This window comes from Anomaloglossus baeobatrachus, chromosome 4, assembly GCF_048569485.1.
Source record: "Anomaloglossus baeobatrachus isolate aAnoBae1 chromosome 4, aAnoBae1.hap1, whole genome shotgun sequence".
In the NCBI taxonomy this organism is placed as follows: domain Eukaryota; kingdom Metazoa; phylum Chordata; class Amphibia; order Anura; family Aromobatidae; genus Anomaloglossus; species Anomaloglossus baeobatrachus.
This window is the reverse complement of record NC_134356.1, coordinates 427,149,859-427,163,060: the sequence shown is the minus strand read 5'-3', so window position 1 is coordinate 427,163,060 and position 13,202 is coordinate 427,149,859. Positions and strand designations below refer to the sequence as shown.

The 13,202-nt window shown below is 44.2% G+C and overlaps 1 protein-coding gene across 3 annotated transcripts in view; it reads right to left on the bottom strand.

Moving 5' to 3' along the window:
- Positions 1-13,202, bottom strand: part of PPP6R2 (protein phosphatase 6 regulatory subunit 2) — a 203,590-nt gene that overhangs the window by 169,429 nt on the left and 20,959 nt on the right. For all 3 annotated transcript variants that reach the window (XM_075345413.1, XM_075345415.1, XM_075345414.1), the window contains exons 2-6: positions 11,110-11,229; positions 7,594-7,839; positions 5,369-5,555; positions 3,515-3,652; positions 1,227-1,292 (exon numbers count right to left, since the gene is read on the bottom strand). In XM_075345413.1, the coding sequence (XP_075201528.1) occupies positions 1,227-1,292; positions 3,515-3,652; positions 5,369-5,555; positions 7,594-7,820 (618 nt within the window). In that variant the 5' untranslated portion in view covers positions 7,821-7,839; positions 11,110-11,229. The remainder of the gene's footprint in view (positions 1-1,226; positions 1,293-3,514; positions 3,653-5,368; positions 5,556-7,593; positions 7,840-11,109; positions 11,230-13,202) is intronic.

Below are 13,202 nucleotides of genomic sequence, written 5' to 3'. Positions count from 1 at the left end.
ATGAGCAGGATGGATTGGTGGTATATGAGCAGGATGGAGGTATATGAGCAGGATGGATGGGGGTATATGAGCAGGATGGATGGGAGTATATGAGCAGGATGGATGGGGGTATAGGAGCAGGATCATATACAAGGCAGGAGGATCGTTACCAGAATGGGGTACCTTAGTAGAGAATTTGGGGACATTACCCCCATAATAGTGTCAGCAGCAGATCCTCACCCCATAACAGTGTGTCATGACCACATTTTTTAGTTAAAATTTTATTTTCCTATTTTCCTCCTCTAAAACCAGGGTGCGTCTTATGGTCAGGTATGTCTTATAGTCCGAAAAATACGGTAATTGCAAAACGCTATGTGTGGAGGAACACACCATCCTTATCATCAAACAAGGTTGTGTCAGCAGCATGCTGTGGCCATGGTTTTCTTTAGCAGGGACACAGAAGCTGGTGTAGTTGTTAGGATGATGGATGGAGCAAAATACAGGGTAATCCAGGAAGAAGACCTTTTACAGACTACAAAAATCTTGAGACTGGAAAGTAGGTTCACCTTCCAGCAGTACAACAACAACCCTAAACATACTGCCAGAGCTACAATGCAATGGTTTAGATCAAAGCATATTCATGTGTGTAAATGGCCCAGGCCCAGTCCAGACCTACATCCCATCCAGAATCTGTGGCAACAATTGAATATTGCTGACAACAGACGCTCTCCAACCAATCTCACTGAGCTACAGCTATTTTACAAAGAAAGATGGGCAAAAGTTTCAGCCTCTAGATGTGCTAAGCTGGTAGAGACAGAATCCCAAATACTTGCAGCAGCAATTACAGCAAAAGGTGGTCCTACATAGTATTGTACTCGCCGAATACAAATGCACATCACAATTTTCAGATTTATATTTTTCAAATATTTAGAAAAGCATCCATCATTTCCTTTACATTTCACAAATACTTTCTACTTGGTGTTGGTACATCACATACAATGCCAATAAAATAAAGTTTAGTTTGTGGGTGTAACGTGAAAAAATGTGGAAAGGTTTGCAGGGTGTGAATACTTTTTCAAGGCACTGCAAAGAAATCAGCGAAGAAAGACAAATGTAAAACACATTCAAGAAGAAGATTAATTTAATGTTGATTGACAAGTACAAATCAGGATTTTTCTACACAGATGGCCGCTCTGTGCCCTATTCTGCATTGACACTTCAATAGCTGCTTCATGACAAATACTCACATCTTCATCCTGACAGCAATGGATAAGGTCTATCAATCTCTGAATAAGTCGCTCTTCATTTAACCACTAGAACAGACAAAATGTACAAACTTACTGGATGGTAATACAAATGTGACAGAAATTGGCTTGGAAGTAAACTAAGATGACAAGACTAAACTACTGCCAAAGACCAGTGGGATGTTTGAAGCAGAATGTTAGTTGATTTAAAGAGACCCTGTGATTAGGATTTAGCACTATAAAGTAAATACATGGCTATAATAGAGCTGCAATGCTGATTAAATTGATACCTGCAGTGAAGGAAAGTTTTCATGATGATGATATCATCTTTATATTGAGGCAGAACTTGGGGGGTAGGGTCTTCTGATTTTTCCCCGTCCACTCCATTACCACACCCCAGATGCCAGCCACCCCTTTCTTTTACAGGCCTACTGACTATTCAGTGACCTGCCTCCTCTCTGATTCCGCACTGCCACCATGATTGCGCAGTGTGATTCTGCAGGTGGCACTGGATGCGGCACATATACAGAGCGAGATTTTATCTCAATGACCTCTTCATTAAGCCAAAGTCTCATTCTGCACATACGCCGCATAAAGCACCATGTTATTGCAGTCCGTGTGCAGTGTGATTCTACAGACAATCATCAATAAAATGATGCCGCATGCGCAGATCGAGATATTTGCTTCATGACGAGGTCAATGAGCTAAAATCTCAATCTGTGCAAGTGCCGCATCTTGCGCCATTTTAGTGAAGACCTGCAGACAGCCCGTAGAGTCACATTGGGCACACGTGCTGCTCACAGCAATCATGGTGGTGGTCTGGATTTCAAAAAGGAGGCAGGTCCCTGAATAATCAGTAGAAGAAGTTGAACTTTGGCATTCATACAGGAAAAAAGGAATTTCATTTTGATTTTGCTTTTATTGTGATGAAAAATGCGATTATTCAGTCCTGTCTTGCAACGTTTCAACCCTATATGAGCCTTTATCAAGGTTATCAGGACCTATCTAGACATAGAAAAAAAATTTAGTATCACAAGTATAATCAATCATGACGGACACTGCCTGCCTTAATAATAGGTAGAAAGGAGAAATATCCCAATATGTATTGATATGTCACCCTATGGTGGAGTAGTAAGAAAAGGAGACTCTCCAACTTGATCAGGCTAGGTTGTATACAAGATTGCGTATATGGCATGTACTCCTGGTAGACCTGTACAATCTCAAGGTATATACTTATACGAATACAGGACCTAGCACGCGTCAATATCAGTTTGAGGCCCGTGAGTGCATGATAAAAGGGTCACTAGTTTGATGATAGAGTGTTTATAATGAATATAGTCACAGTGACTGTATATCAGGAATAAGATAAATAGGCTGGCCACAGGGGCAGAGCAGGGTCTGGGGTGCCAGGGAGTATGCCCACAGTGGTGGCTCACATGGGAGTGCCGAAGTTCAACTTCTTCTATTGAATCTATTTACTTCAGAGCACCGAAATACCACAGCAGATGAGCCAGGTATTACCCTATATTACTGAATAATCAATGACCTGTAGAAGAAACAGAGGAGGCAGGTGGAGAGGCAGAAAAGAAGACCCTACCCCTAAGTCCCACCCGATGCACAGATGACGTCATCATGAAAACTTTAGAGGAAGATTATTCAGCAAACAAAGATCGGATTCCTTTACTGCAGGTATCCATTTAATCAGGGTCACAGCTCCATTATGGCCATATATTTTATAGTGCAAAATCCTATGCAGAGGTTCTCTTTAATACACTTTTTTTTAAAATAAAATAGTTCCCTTTTAACATATAAACACCTGTCACAAGGTGGCCCTGGGTCTGACGAGGTTCATGCGGTAATTTCTATGCCATGTGAGCCCTGGAGCCAGTCAGCGGCCACTATTTGGCTGGTGTGCTCTTGATTCCCTTGGATGAATGTCAAGCGCATGAAGAGAGCGGTGCAGTACACTAGTGGCTGCTGAGTGCTATGCTACATGAGCCATGCAGCCAAAGTAACGTGGCTCCGGTCAGACCTGGCTATGATATACCTAGAACAGTGCGGTGTGAGGTGGGGGGGGGGGGGTATGTTGTTTTTTTTATTTTACAAGGGGAACTAATTAATTTAAAAAGAAGTGTCACTGGAAAACCACTTTAGCGTTTTTTAGTTTTTCCTTTTTTTGGTGATAACACATCCTTATGGTCTGTTTATATCTCCCATCATCACAATAAATACTTAAAGTATTTGGCTTTCACATTCATCTCAGTTTGATACATGGGCTTAACATGTCTCACGTTTAGCACTTCTTGTCTGAGCGGAGCCGGCTCCACACAACTGATGAGACGAAGAAGAAGGTCCATCATGGCTGAAGTACCAATGTGTTCCAGCACCAGTGCAAGGAACTTCTCCTTTTTCCTCAGAAATCCAATCACCTAAACAAAACAAAGTTAAGCAAGGTTAATTAAAAGGTTTTCACAAGTAAACAACAAGCTGCTCTCATCATGGTTTCAATATATGATATAATAAGCACTAGAAGGTACTGCACTGAGTACAACAACCCACACTCATCAGAAAAATGTATATTGTTCGGAGACAAGAATGGGAACCTGGAAAATATCCATTAGATGGGGGAAGCAGAGTAAGTTTAGAATTTGGAAAACACTATCAAACATGCTACATGAAGACGTTAAGTGGGTGGGATTCTTCGGGAGATTGCATCGTTAGGGCTATCCTTCCCGATCCCTCCACTTTTGCCTCTTGAGCTGACTAGATAGCCCAGCCACATCAGCAGCTACTTTGCTGCAGCACATCAAAACACCAGACTACATATTAATGCAAGTGACAATATTTACCCTGCTTTCTATTGTAAACCTTATTCCTTACGCAAACACGGAAGATAAAATATTGACAAATTGTCTGCAGACTTATCAGCCTTTTAGCTTAAAGGCAACCGGTCAGGTGCAATATACCCCCAAACCCCGAGCAGTTCTGGGTACATACTGTATTGCTAATCTCTACCTCCCTGTATACCCTAGCATAGATAAAGAGATCTTTAGAAAAAGTATTTCTAAAGATCTTTTCTCTTATGCTAATGAGCGCGGAGACTAGTCCCAAGGTCGTTATATCCCCGACTAGCCGCCCTCTTAGCATGTTAGTATGCCCACAGGGGTGTACTAACATGCTATTCAATGCAGTGTCATCAGCGGTGCCGCACGTACCTGTGTTACTTGTGACCACACTGCTGAATGCCTGGCACTTCTGGTCATGTGCAGTAGACCACTCTGAAGCTGGGAGGTGTACACTCTGCTTCATACTGCGCATGACTGGAAGCGACGGCATTCAGATCAGCGGTCACAGTGAACACAGGAACACGCGGCACCGCTGGTGATGCTGAATTGAATAGCAAGTTAGTACACCCCTGTGGGCGTGCTAACATGCTAAGAAGGCAGGTAGCCGAGGTATATAACGCCCTTGGGACTAGTCCCTGTGCTCATTAGCATAAGATAAAAGATCTTTAGAAATACTTTTTCTAAAGCTCCCTTTATCTATGCTAGTGTATACAGGACGGTTAGGCAGGGATTAGCAATATGCACCCAGAACTTCTCGTGGTTTTGGGTGCATATTGCACCTAACAGGTTCCCTTTGAAGGGCTTATCCCACAATGCTTGTGCTCTAGTAACTATAAACCAACCCACAGATGACTCCAGAAAACGGGACAACCCCTTTAATCTATCGCATATAGACAATTTCTTAGTATGAATCTCTAGTACACACTGTGTTTTTCACTGCATAATTCCAGAGCTTTTCATGTTGCCCCAATGTAAAGATTTTCATTAATAATATTATATAAAGGAAATACACTAACCAGAAGGGTAGTTAATAGGGATGATCGAATACCTCAAATATTCGGCTACACCCATATTCAACGAATAGGTCGCCGCAATTCGACTATTTGCGAATATTCGATGCGCAATGTAAGTCTATGGGAAACCCGAATAGTAGCTATTCGGCAACTATTCGGGTTTCCCAAAGACTTACATTGCACATCGAATATTCGCATAGCAGCGACCTATTCGTCGAATATTCGCGAAGCCGAACATTGCCGAATATTTGATCATCCCTAGTAGTTACACATTACTATTTCTCACTTGTTCAGTTTTCCTGGCAATTAGATTTCCGATGGTCTTGCTGAAGAAGCTGGCCAGCAGAGGATTGAGTGGGGGAGCTTGCTGTAGAAAACCATAAAGGATGTCCAGAAGGTGCTCATCCTCCCCTAGTTTATCATTAATCTGTGGCACATCACAGGTGAGCAACTCACAGGCTATGTTTGGATACCTATAAGAAGAGAACAAGTGCTAAATACAAAAAAAAGAGATCACTAAGTCATGACACAGTCTAATAAATACAGCATAAATTGGTTTTCCGGGTATAAGCTTTAATCCCCATCAGATCTACTGGATGATAAATATTAATAAACTCAGTTGTTAGGCCGGGTACACATATCCGGCTTTTCGTCGGTTTGACAGATGCGGCGTACAGTATGATACACTACAGTGGCAGCGCCGCAACTTTCGGGTCACATGCTCCGGTCATATGACAGCATGTGACCGGCGCTTGTTGCGTTGTTGCGCTGCCAGTGTACTGTATACACTGTACTGGCGTGCGCCGCATCTGTCAAACCGGCGAAAAGCCGGATATGTGTACCTGGCCTTACTCAACCTCCTCAGGTACTGCCTCTCTACCGCGGCTCCAGGATTTTTGGTATCATGACAACTACAGTGCACATGATTAGCTGCAACCAATCACCGGGCTCAGCAGCTTTGCACTGAGCCTAGTCATTAGCTGCAGTAGTCTGGATGTCACCAATGCAGCCTGTCCACAATCACTGACAGCAGCAGCTGAGAGTTGAGGCTGGAGCAAAGGAAGGTTAAACAGCTCCAATTGTATTACTTTTGGCTGCCAAAAATAAAAATTTGGAAAAAAAATACAGGCAGCAAACATTGAGACAGATACTGCCACAGTAATTAAAAAAATATCCAAAATTACCCAAAATTTAACAGAATTAAAAATTATAGTGATTGCCCCTTATCTAGGTATATAGTGTAAAAGGATAATGTACTGACCAATCTATTAAATTCCATCTTCTCTATAGTTATGGCATGGGGAAACAGAATGACAGATGCTTAGGGATACCATCAATGCTCCAGTAACTCTGCCAGGGGGTTTTGGACATGTACAAATAAATTCTAAAATGTATGAAATCATATTAAAACCCCAAATCTATATATTTTGGGAATGTAGACATCTGGCACATTGTCAAAATGCACTTCATGCAACATCATGCAATTTTGCGTCAGAGAGATATTATCAAGAATGCACAAAAAACCCAAAAACGATATTTGGGTTTAAAAGTGTGACCCTTAAGGCCGCTTTACACGCTGCGATATCGCTAAAGCGATGTTGTTGGGGTCACGGAATTTGTGACGCACATCCGGCCGGCCGCGTTAGCGATGTTGTTGCGTGACACCTATGTGCGATTGAAAATCGTCATAAACACGTGTAAAATCGCTAATCGGTGACATGCTCCCGTGTTCCCAATTATCATTGCTGCTGCAGGTACGATGTTGTTCGTCATTCCTGCGGCAGCACACATCGCTATGTGTCACACCGCAGGAATGAGGAACCTGATCTTATCTGCGGCCGCGGGCAATGAGGAAAGAAGGAGGTGGGCGGGATGTTCGTCCCGCTCATCTCTGCCCCTCCGCTTTGATTGGGTGATCGCTTAGTGATGTTGCTGTGACGCCGAACGAACTGCCCCCTTAGAAAGGAGGCGGTTCGCCGGTCACAGCGACGTCGCTAGGCAGGTAAGTAGTGTGACGGGTCCGCGCGATTTTGTGCGCCACGGGCAGCGATTTGCACAAACGATGGGGGCGGGTACGCATGCTAGCGAGATCGCAACGTGTACAGCAGCCTTTACAGAAAATTTGATACAGCACGCATAAAAAATGAACTGACCGACAAGGGTGTATAAGTCAACTTATTAGCATATTTCAATAAAACTGTTTCTTGAAAACACAGCAGTGGTTTTGGACAGTATAGGTACAATATTTATTAGGGCATGTCCTATACAGGGAGCTGAGCTGGATTTGATCAGTCATTTGGGCTGACAGATTCTCTTGAAATTAGACAGTTTAGAATGGAACTATACATAAATTTTATCACGCTGGCAAATGCATGACACTGAATTTGGTTCATCAGTAGAGAATTTAGTCAAACCTTATACCAACTCCTGTTAGGCTTTATGTGCCAAAACTGTTGTACAATGTTGTGTAACTTAGTTGACGTCGCAGTGATGTATTATCCATTTACTCACTTAAAGCGGACTTTCTCGTCCATATCATCAGGAGGCTGTTGTGTGATGAGTTGCACCAGCTGCTCCATGCATTGTGGCTGACATAGAAAGTCCAGGAGCCGCTGGTTCTGAGCCTTACACTCCTGGAGCAGGTCATCTTCATCCATTAATTCTAGGAGGGTAACGTCCTCCTTTTCCAGGAGCTTGTCCACATGTGATGTTGTGTTGAGGTCAAACTTCCAAAACATGGTAGCAAAGTACTCCTGACTGTTACAGTAAAGAAAAACATTTCATCAAATTTCCCCGTAACACAACGGATGATATGATACGCATCTACCCTAATGTGCTTATTATTATAGGCAACTTGTCTTGAAAGTGAGTGTATACCATTCAGTAATTAGACTACAACCTTTCATTGGTTTGAGCTGCCAAACTGGCCACATGATTGAATTGTGGCTGCAGAGATGGAAAAAAGAAAGGTTGTTGTTTTTGTCCATTTTTAATTTCTTCTCTCTGTTGCAGAGATATTATTTTCTAAAGTTCAGGTTAAAACTGATGATAAGCCCAGCTGAGCATTAAGGCTGGGGCCACACAGGGATTAGTGCGAGTGCTCGCATGACACTCGGCTCTCACTCGCAGCACAGCGTGAGCAGAGTGTCATGCGAATGTGGTCCGATCCAGCAATCAGACCACATCTGTGGAGGGGAGGGCCGGCGCTGAAGAGGAGAGGGAGGGATTTATCTCCCTATCTCCTCCATTATGAGCTGATGTGAGCATCGCATTGCACTCTGCTGTAATGTGAGTGCAATGCGATGTTTCTCTCGCCCCCATAGACTTGAATAGGTGCGAGTGAACCAGGGCTGAAAGTCCACTCGCAGCATGCTGCAATTGTTATCTCGGTCTGATTAGGGCTGAGAGAAAAAACAAAAACCGCTCATGGGAGCGGCCCCATAGAGTAATAATGGTCCTAGTGCAATGCGATTTTTTATCGCATTCCACTCGCTCCGTATTACTCGCCATGTGCTCTAGCCCTAACAGTCACTGTGGAGGCTACAGCCATCATCATAATATGTATAGTTCTCACTGCTGCTGGGATGGTAAGGGCTCGTTCACATCACACATATCCTTTTGGCATCCGTCTTGCGGGTATAAATCAGTGGAACACATAAAAAAGGTGTGAATAGTAGACTATGTAATTCCACCCTACAGAGTCAAGGTGAAGAAAAGGATAAACTAAACATATACATTTATACGTTTTTAACATAGCATCCTCTAGGCCACTGTATTGCATTTGTAAAGGGAAACCTGTCACCTACTCACCTGTGGGGTGGTCTGGTGCAATGATCTTGACCCGCCGCTTCCTCTATTCTTTTGTTCCATGTCCTCCTTCCCTGCTTTGTGTGGATGATGCATCCTACGTCATTTACTCAGTATCCTCCATTGTGCCCCTGTGCACACATACTTCTCTCTGCCATGCTCAGGACAGAGCAAGGTACTATAGTGCGCAGGCGCGGGGAAAGGTCAAACAATACCCGCACATGCACACTACAATACACTACAATACTTTACTCTGCCCTCAGCAGAGCAAAGAGAAATGCGCATGCACAGGAGCACAATGGAGGACTGTGTGCGGATGACACAGGACATGTCATCCAACCGATGCAAGAAGGAGGACGGCGATCACAAAGACAGAGTAGATGCCGGGTCAAGACCAGCAACACCCATCAGACCGGAAAAGATGGGACCGCAAGTAGGTGACAGGTTCCCTTTAAAGAGACTCTGTTTGCTAACCCCCTAAGATATATATATGCTCTTTCTAAGACAAATTCAGCATGACTTTTATCTTGCCAGGCCTTTCCTCTGTTACGGAGAAATGAGCATTTGAATGTATATGCAAATGAGGCTGAGGAGTCATTAGTATATCTGAAGTCTCTGTCACTCCAGCTCTATTCCCAGCTCACCAGCACTGCCGCCTCCTGCTCGACTGACAGCCTCTATGCTGTGTGACTTCAGGCAAAGGAGCAGCCCATCAAAGAGGAGGGGTCGGAGGTGGGCAAAAAATAGAGCTGGAGTGACAGAGGCTTCAGATCTACAAATAGTTTTTCTGCCTTATTTGCATATCAGTTCAAATGCTGATTTCTCAGTAACAGAGGAACGGATTGCCCAGGTAAAAGTATTGCTGGACTTTACTTGTCTTTGAAAGAGCTACATGCACATACAAATATTTGGGGGGGGGTGAAATCCTGATGGCAGATTCCCTTTAAGAAAATAAGTAATGAGTTTTTCAATAGCTTTCCAACAGAGGCCATTAGAGTGAATTGCTGCTACACTGTAGATTATAATCTTTTAATTGATATCTCATGATGTACAGTATCTTTTAAATCACTACCATTATAGTCTGTGGTTAATGGAAGAGTGGTCTATTTCAGCCTCAAATATTGTATACAAACAGACATTTTCGCAGTTGAAATGTCAACAATAGACAAAAAAAAGTGATATGCACATAGCCTAAGAGGTACTTTACACGTTGCGACATCGCTACCGAAATATCGTCGGGGTCACGGTTGTAGTGATGCACATCCGGCGCCGGTTGCGACATCGCAATGTGTAAATCCTAGGAGCGACGATGAACGAGCGCAAAACAGTCAAAAATCGCTGATCTGTGTCACGTCGTTCATTTTCATAATGTCGCTCCAGCTGCAGGCACGTTTGTCACTCCTGCGGCGTCACACATCGCTATGTGTGAAGCCGCTGGAACGACAAACATCTCCTTACCTGCGTCCACCGACAATGCTGAAGGAAGGAGGTGGGCGGGATGTTACGTCCCGCTCATCTCCACCCCTCCGCTTCTACTGGCCGGCCGCTTAGTGACGTCGCGGTGATGCCGAGCGCACCTCCCCCTTGAAGGAGGGATTGTTCGGCAGTCACCGCGACGTCGCCGACAAGGTATGTGCGTGTGATGCTGCCGTAGCAATAATGTTCGCTACGGCAGCGATCACCAGATATCGCATGTGCGACGGGGGCGGGTACGATCGCGCTCGGCATCGCCAGCCGATGCTAGCGATGTCGCAACGTGTAAAGTACCCTTTACAGTGCATCAGAGCTTACACCCAGAATCCAGGGCAAGAAAGGTTTGTTCATCTGCTGGTTAACTAATGAACAACAAGAAGCAACAAGACCATAGCTGTAGATGCACTATAGAGTATACATAATACCTGGAGCTTGTTGACAGGCCCTTAACACTAAAATTCAAACCAATTAAAGCAATCATAGCACTAATCACATAAAAAGTATAGTTCATCAAAAAAGAAGAAACATTAGTATTTTTATTCTTTAATAATTGGAACATGAAACATTAGACAGAATGAGCCAAACATCCATTGCTCACACAGAGGACTCAGCAATTGTATTAAGGATTGGTAATAAGCTTGTTATGTGGAAATGCAACTTCATTGTACAATTGGGAATATATCCTTTTGTAATTTACATACTTGATAAATGAACACAAACTGAACAGCAGAGTGTAGTGGAACATACCTCGTAAAAACACGGATGGTAAGGTCTCAGAGGAGGTGTAATATGTGACCATGCACACACATTTGTGCTTAGACTGAAGCTGCCACAACCAGGACAATTCTATAAATGAGCGCCGATGTCCTGTAAAAATTAACAATTATACTGTTTTAGTAAAGATAAAGTAGAAGCATATGTAAAAGCAGTGACGGAAATAATAAAACAATTAAGTAAACCAATTGTAAGTATCAGATTGGACTTCACATCAGATTCTCTATTATTAAAGGGAACCTGTCAGCAGAAATTTCGACTAAAACCTAACCGATTCCCCCTCTGCAGCTCCTGGGCTGCATTCTAGAAAGGTCCCTGTTACTATTGTGCCCCCTTTCTGACCAAAAAAAAGAGTTTATAAAGTGGTACCTTTTTGGCTTCGGATTCTCTAAATGTGTCACGGGGGCGGGCTGCCTGATGGCCGTTATTCTGCCCCCTGGTCCTGTATGCCGCCCCCATCGCTCCTTTCCATAGCTGATGCACCACCCACTGCTCCAGCCATCCCCGCGCATGCCCAGTGCCAGTCTCACGGGACTGAGCAGTGTGACCGCTGGTGACGTGTGCGCAGACAAGTGATTATGGGTGGGGCTGTGATTGTTATCAGCAAGTACCCGCCCATAATCTCGTGAGCGTGCAAACCTCACCAGCGGTCACACTGAGCTCAGTGTAGATGCTAGACTGTATGGGCTGCTTCCAGGGATGACGTCCCTTTGTCACGTGATAGGGGCGTGTTCAAAATACTATCACGTGACAAAGGGACGTCATCCCTGGAAGCAGCCCATACAGTCTAGCATCTACACTGAGCTCAGTGTGACCGCTGGTGAGGTTTGCACGCTCACGAGATTATGGGCGGGTACTTGCTGATAACAGTCACAGTCCCGCCCATAATCACTTGTCTGCGCACACGTCACCAGTGGTCACACTGCTCAGTCCCGTGAGACTGGCACTGGGCATGCGCGGGGATGGCTGGAGCAGTGGGCGGCGTCCAGAAGTATGGAAATCGGCGATGGGGGCGGCATACAGGACCAGGGGGCAGAATAACGGCCATCAGGCATTCCGCCCCCGTGACACATTTAGAGAATCCGAAGCCAAAAAGGTACCTCTACATAAACTCTTTTTTTTGGTCAGAAAGGGGCCACAATACTAACAGGGACCTTTCTAGAATGCAGCCCAGGAGCTGCAGAGGGGGGATCGGTTAGGTTTTAGTCGAAATTTCTGCTGACAGGTTCCCTTTAATGTTACACTTTCAGAGGATACAGAACTTTAGTACAGCACAGCTTACACAATCCCCACATCACTCTTGAAGGATGTGTGGGAACTACAGACCATAAACGTACGTGGGAAGGTTTTTGTGAACAGTAAAGAGATGGGTGAGACAGCTGATAACCATATATCCACCTTAGGGGCGTAAGGCCTCTGGACTCGCATGTGTTCGGTGTATGGAGGTAGCAGACCTCCAGTGCTGTGCTCTCATTGAAAACAGCTGTAGGCTAATTCTGAGTGGGCGGACCGTTTAATGAAGTTAAATAAACCAGACCTAATTTATACAGAAAGCGTTCCTATGTCTACCTCGAGCTGCAGCTGAGCGAGCCGATCTACCGCAGGGGTTATCTAACATTAAGAAGAGTTTTAAAATTGTCTGCCAGTAATGTCAAACAAGAAAACTAGCATACGCGACTAGTCTGTCTGCCAAATTTTGGATCCAAGATGCCAGCAGGACCACTCATGACCACTAATTGGCCACAGAAGCCACATGCCAGTTGCAAGCATACAAAGACTGAGCACCGCAGGAGTGCTAGCACTGCACTGTTAATGGAGAAATTAGGTGAGCATAGGTATTATTATTTTACAATAAAAAATGGGTCCTGGGTTCAAATCCCACAAAGGACAACATCTGCAAGGAGTTTGTATGTTCTCCCCATATTTGCGTGGGTTTCTTCCATGTACTCCAGTTTCCTCCCACACGCCAAAGATATACTAATAGGGAATTCAGATTGCATCCCCAATGGGGACAATGATGATGTCTGTAAAGAGCTGCAAGATACCATGGTGCTATATAAGTAAGC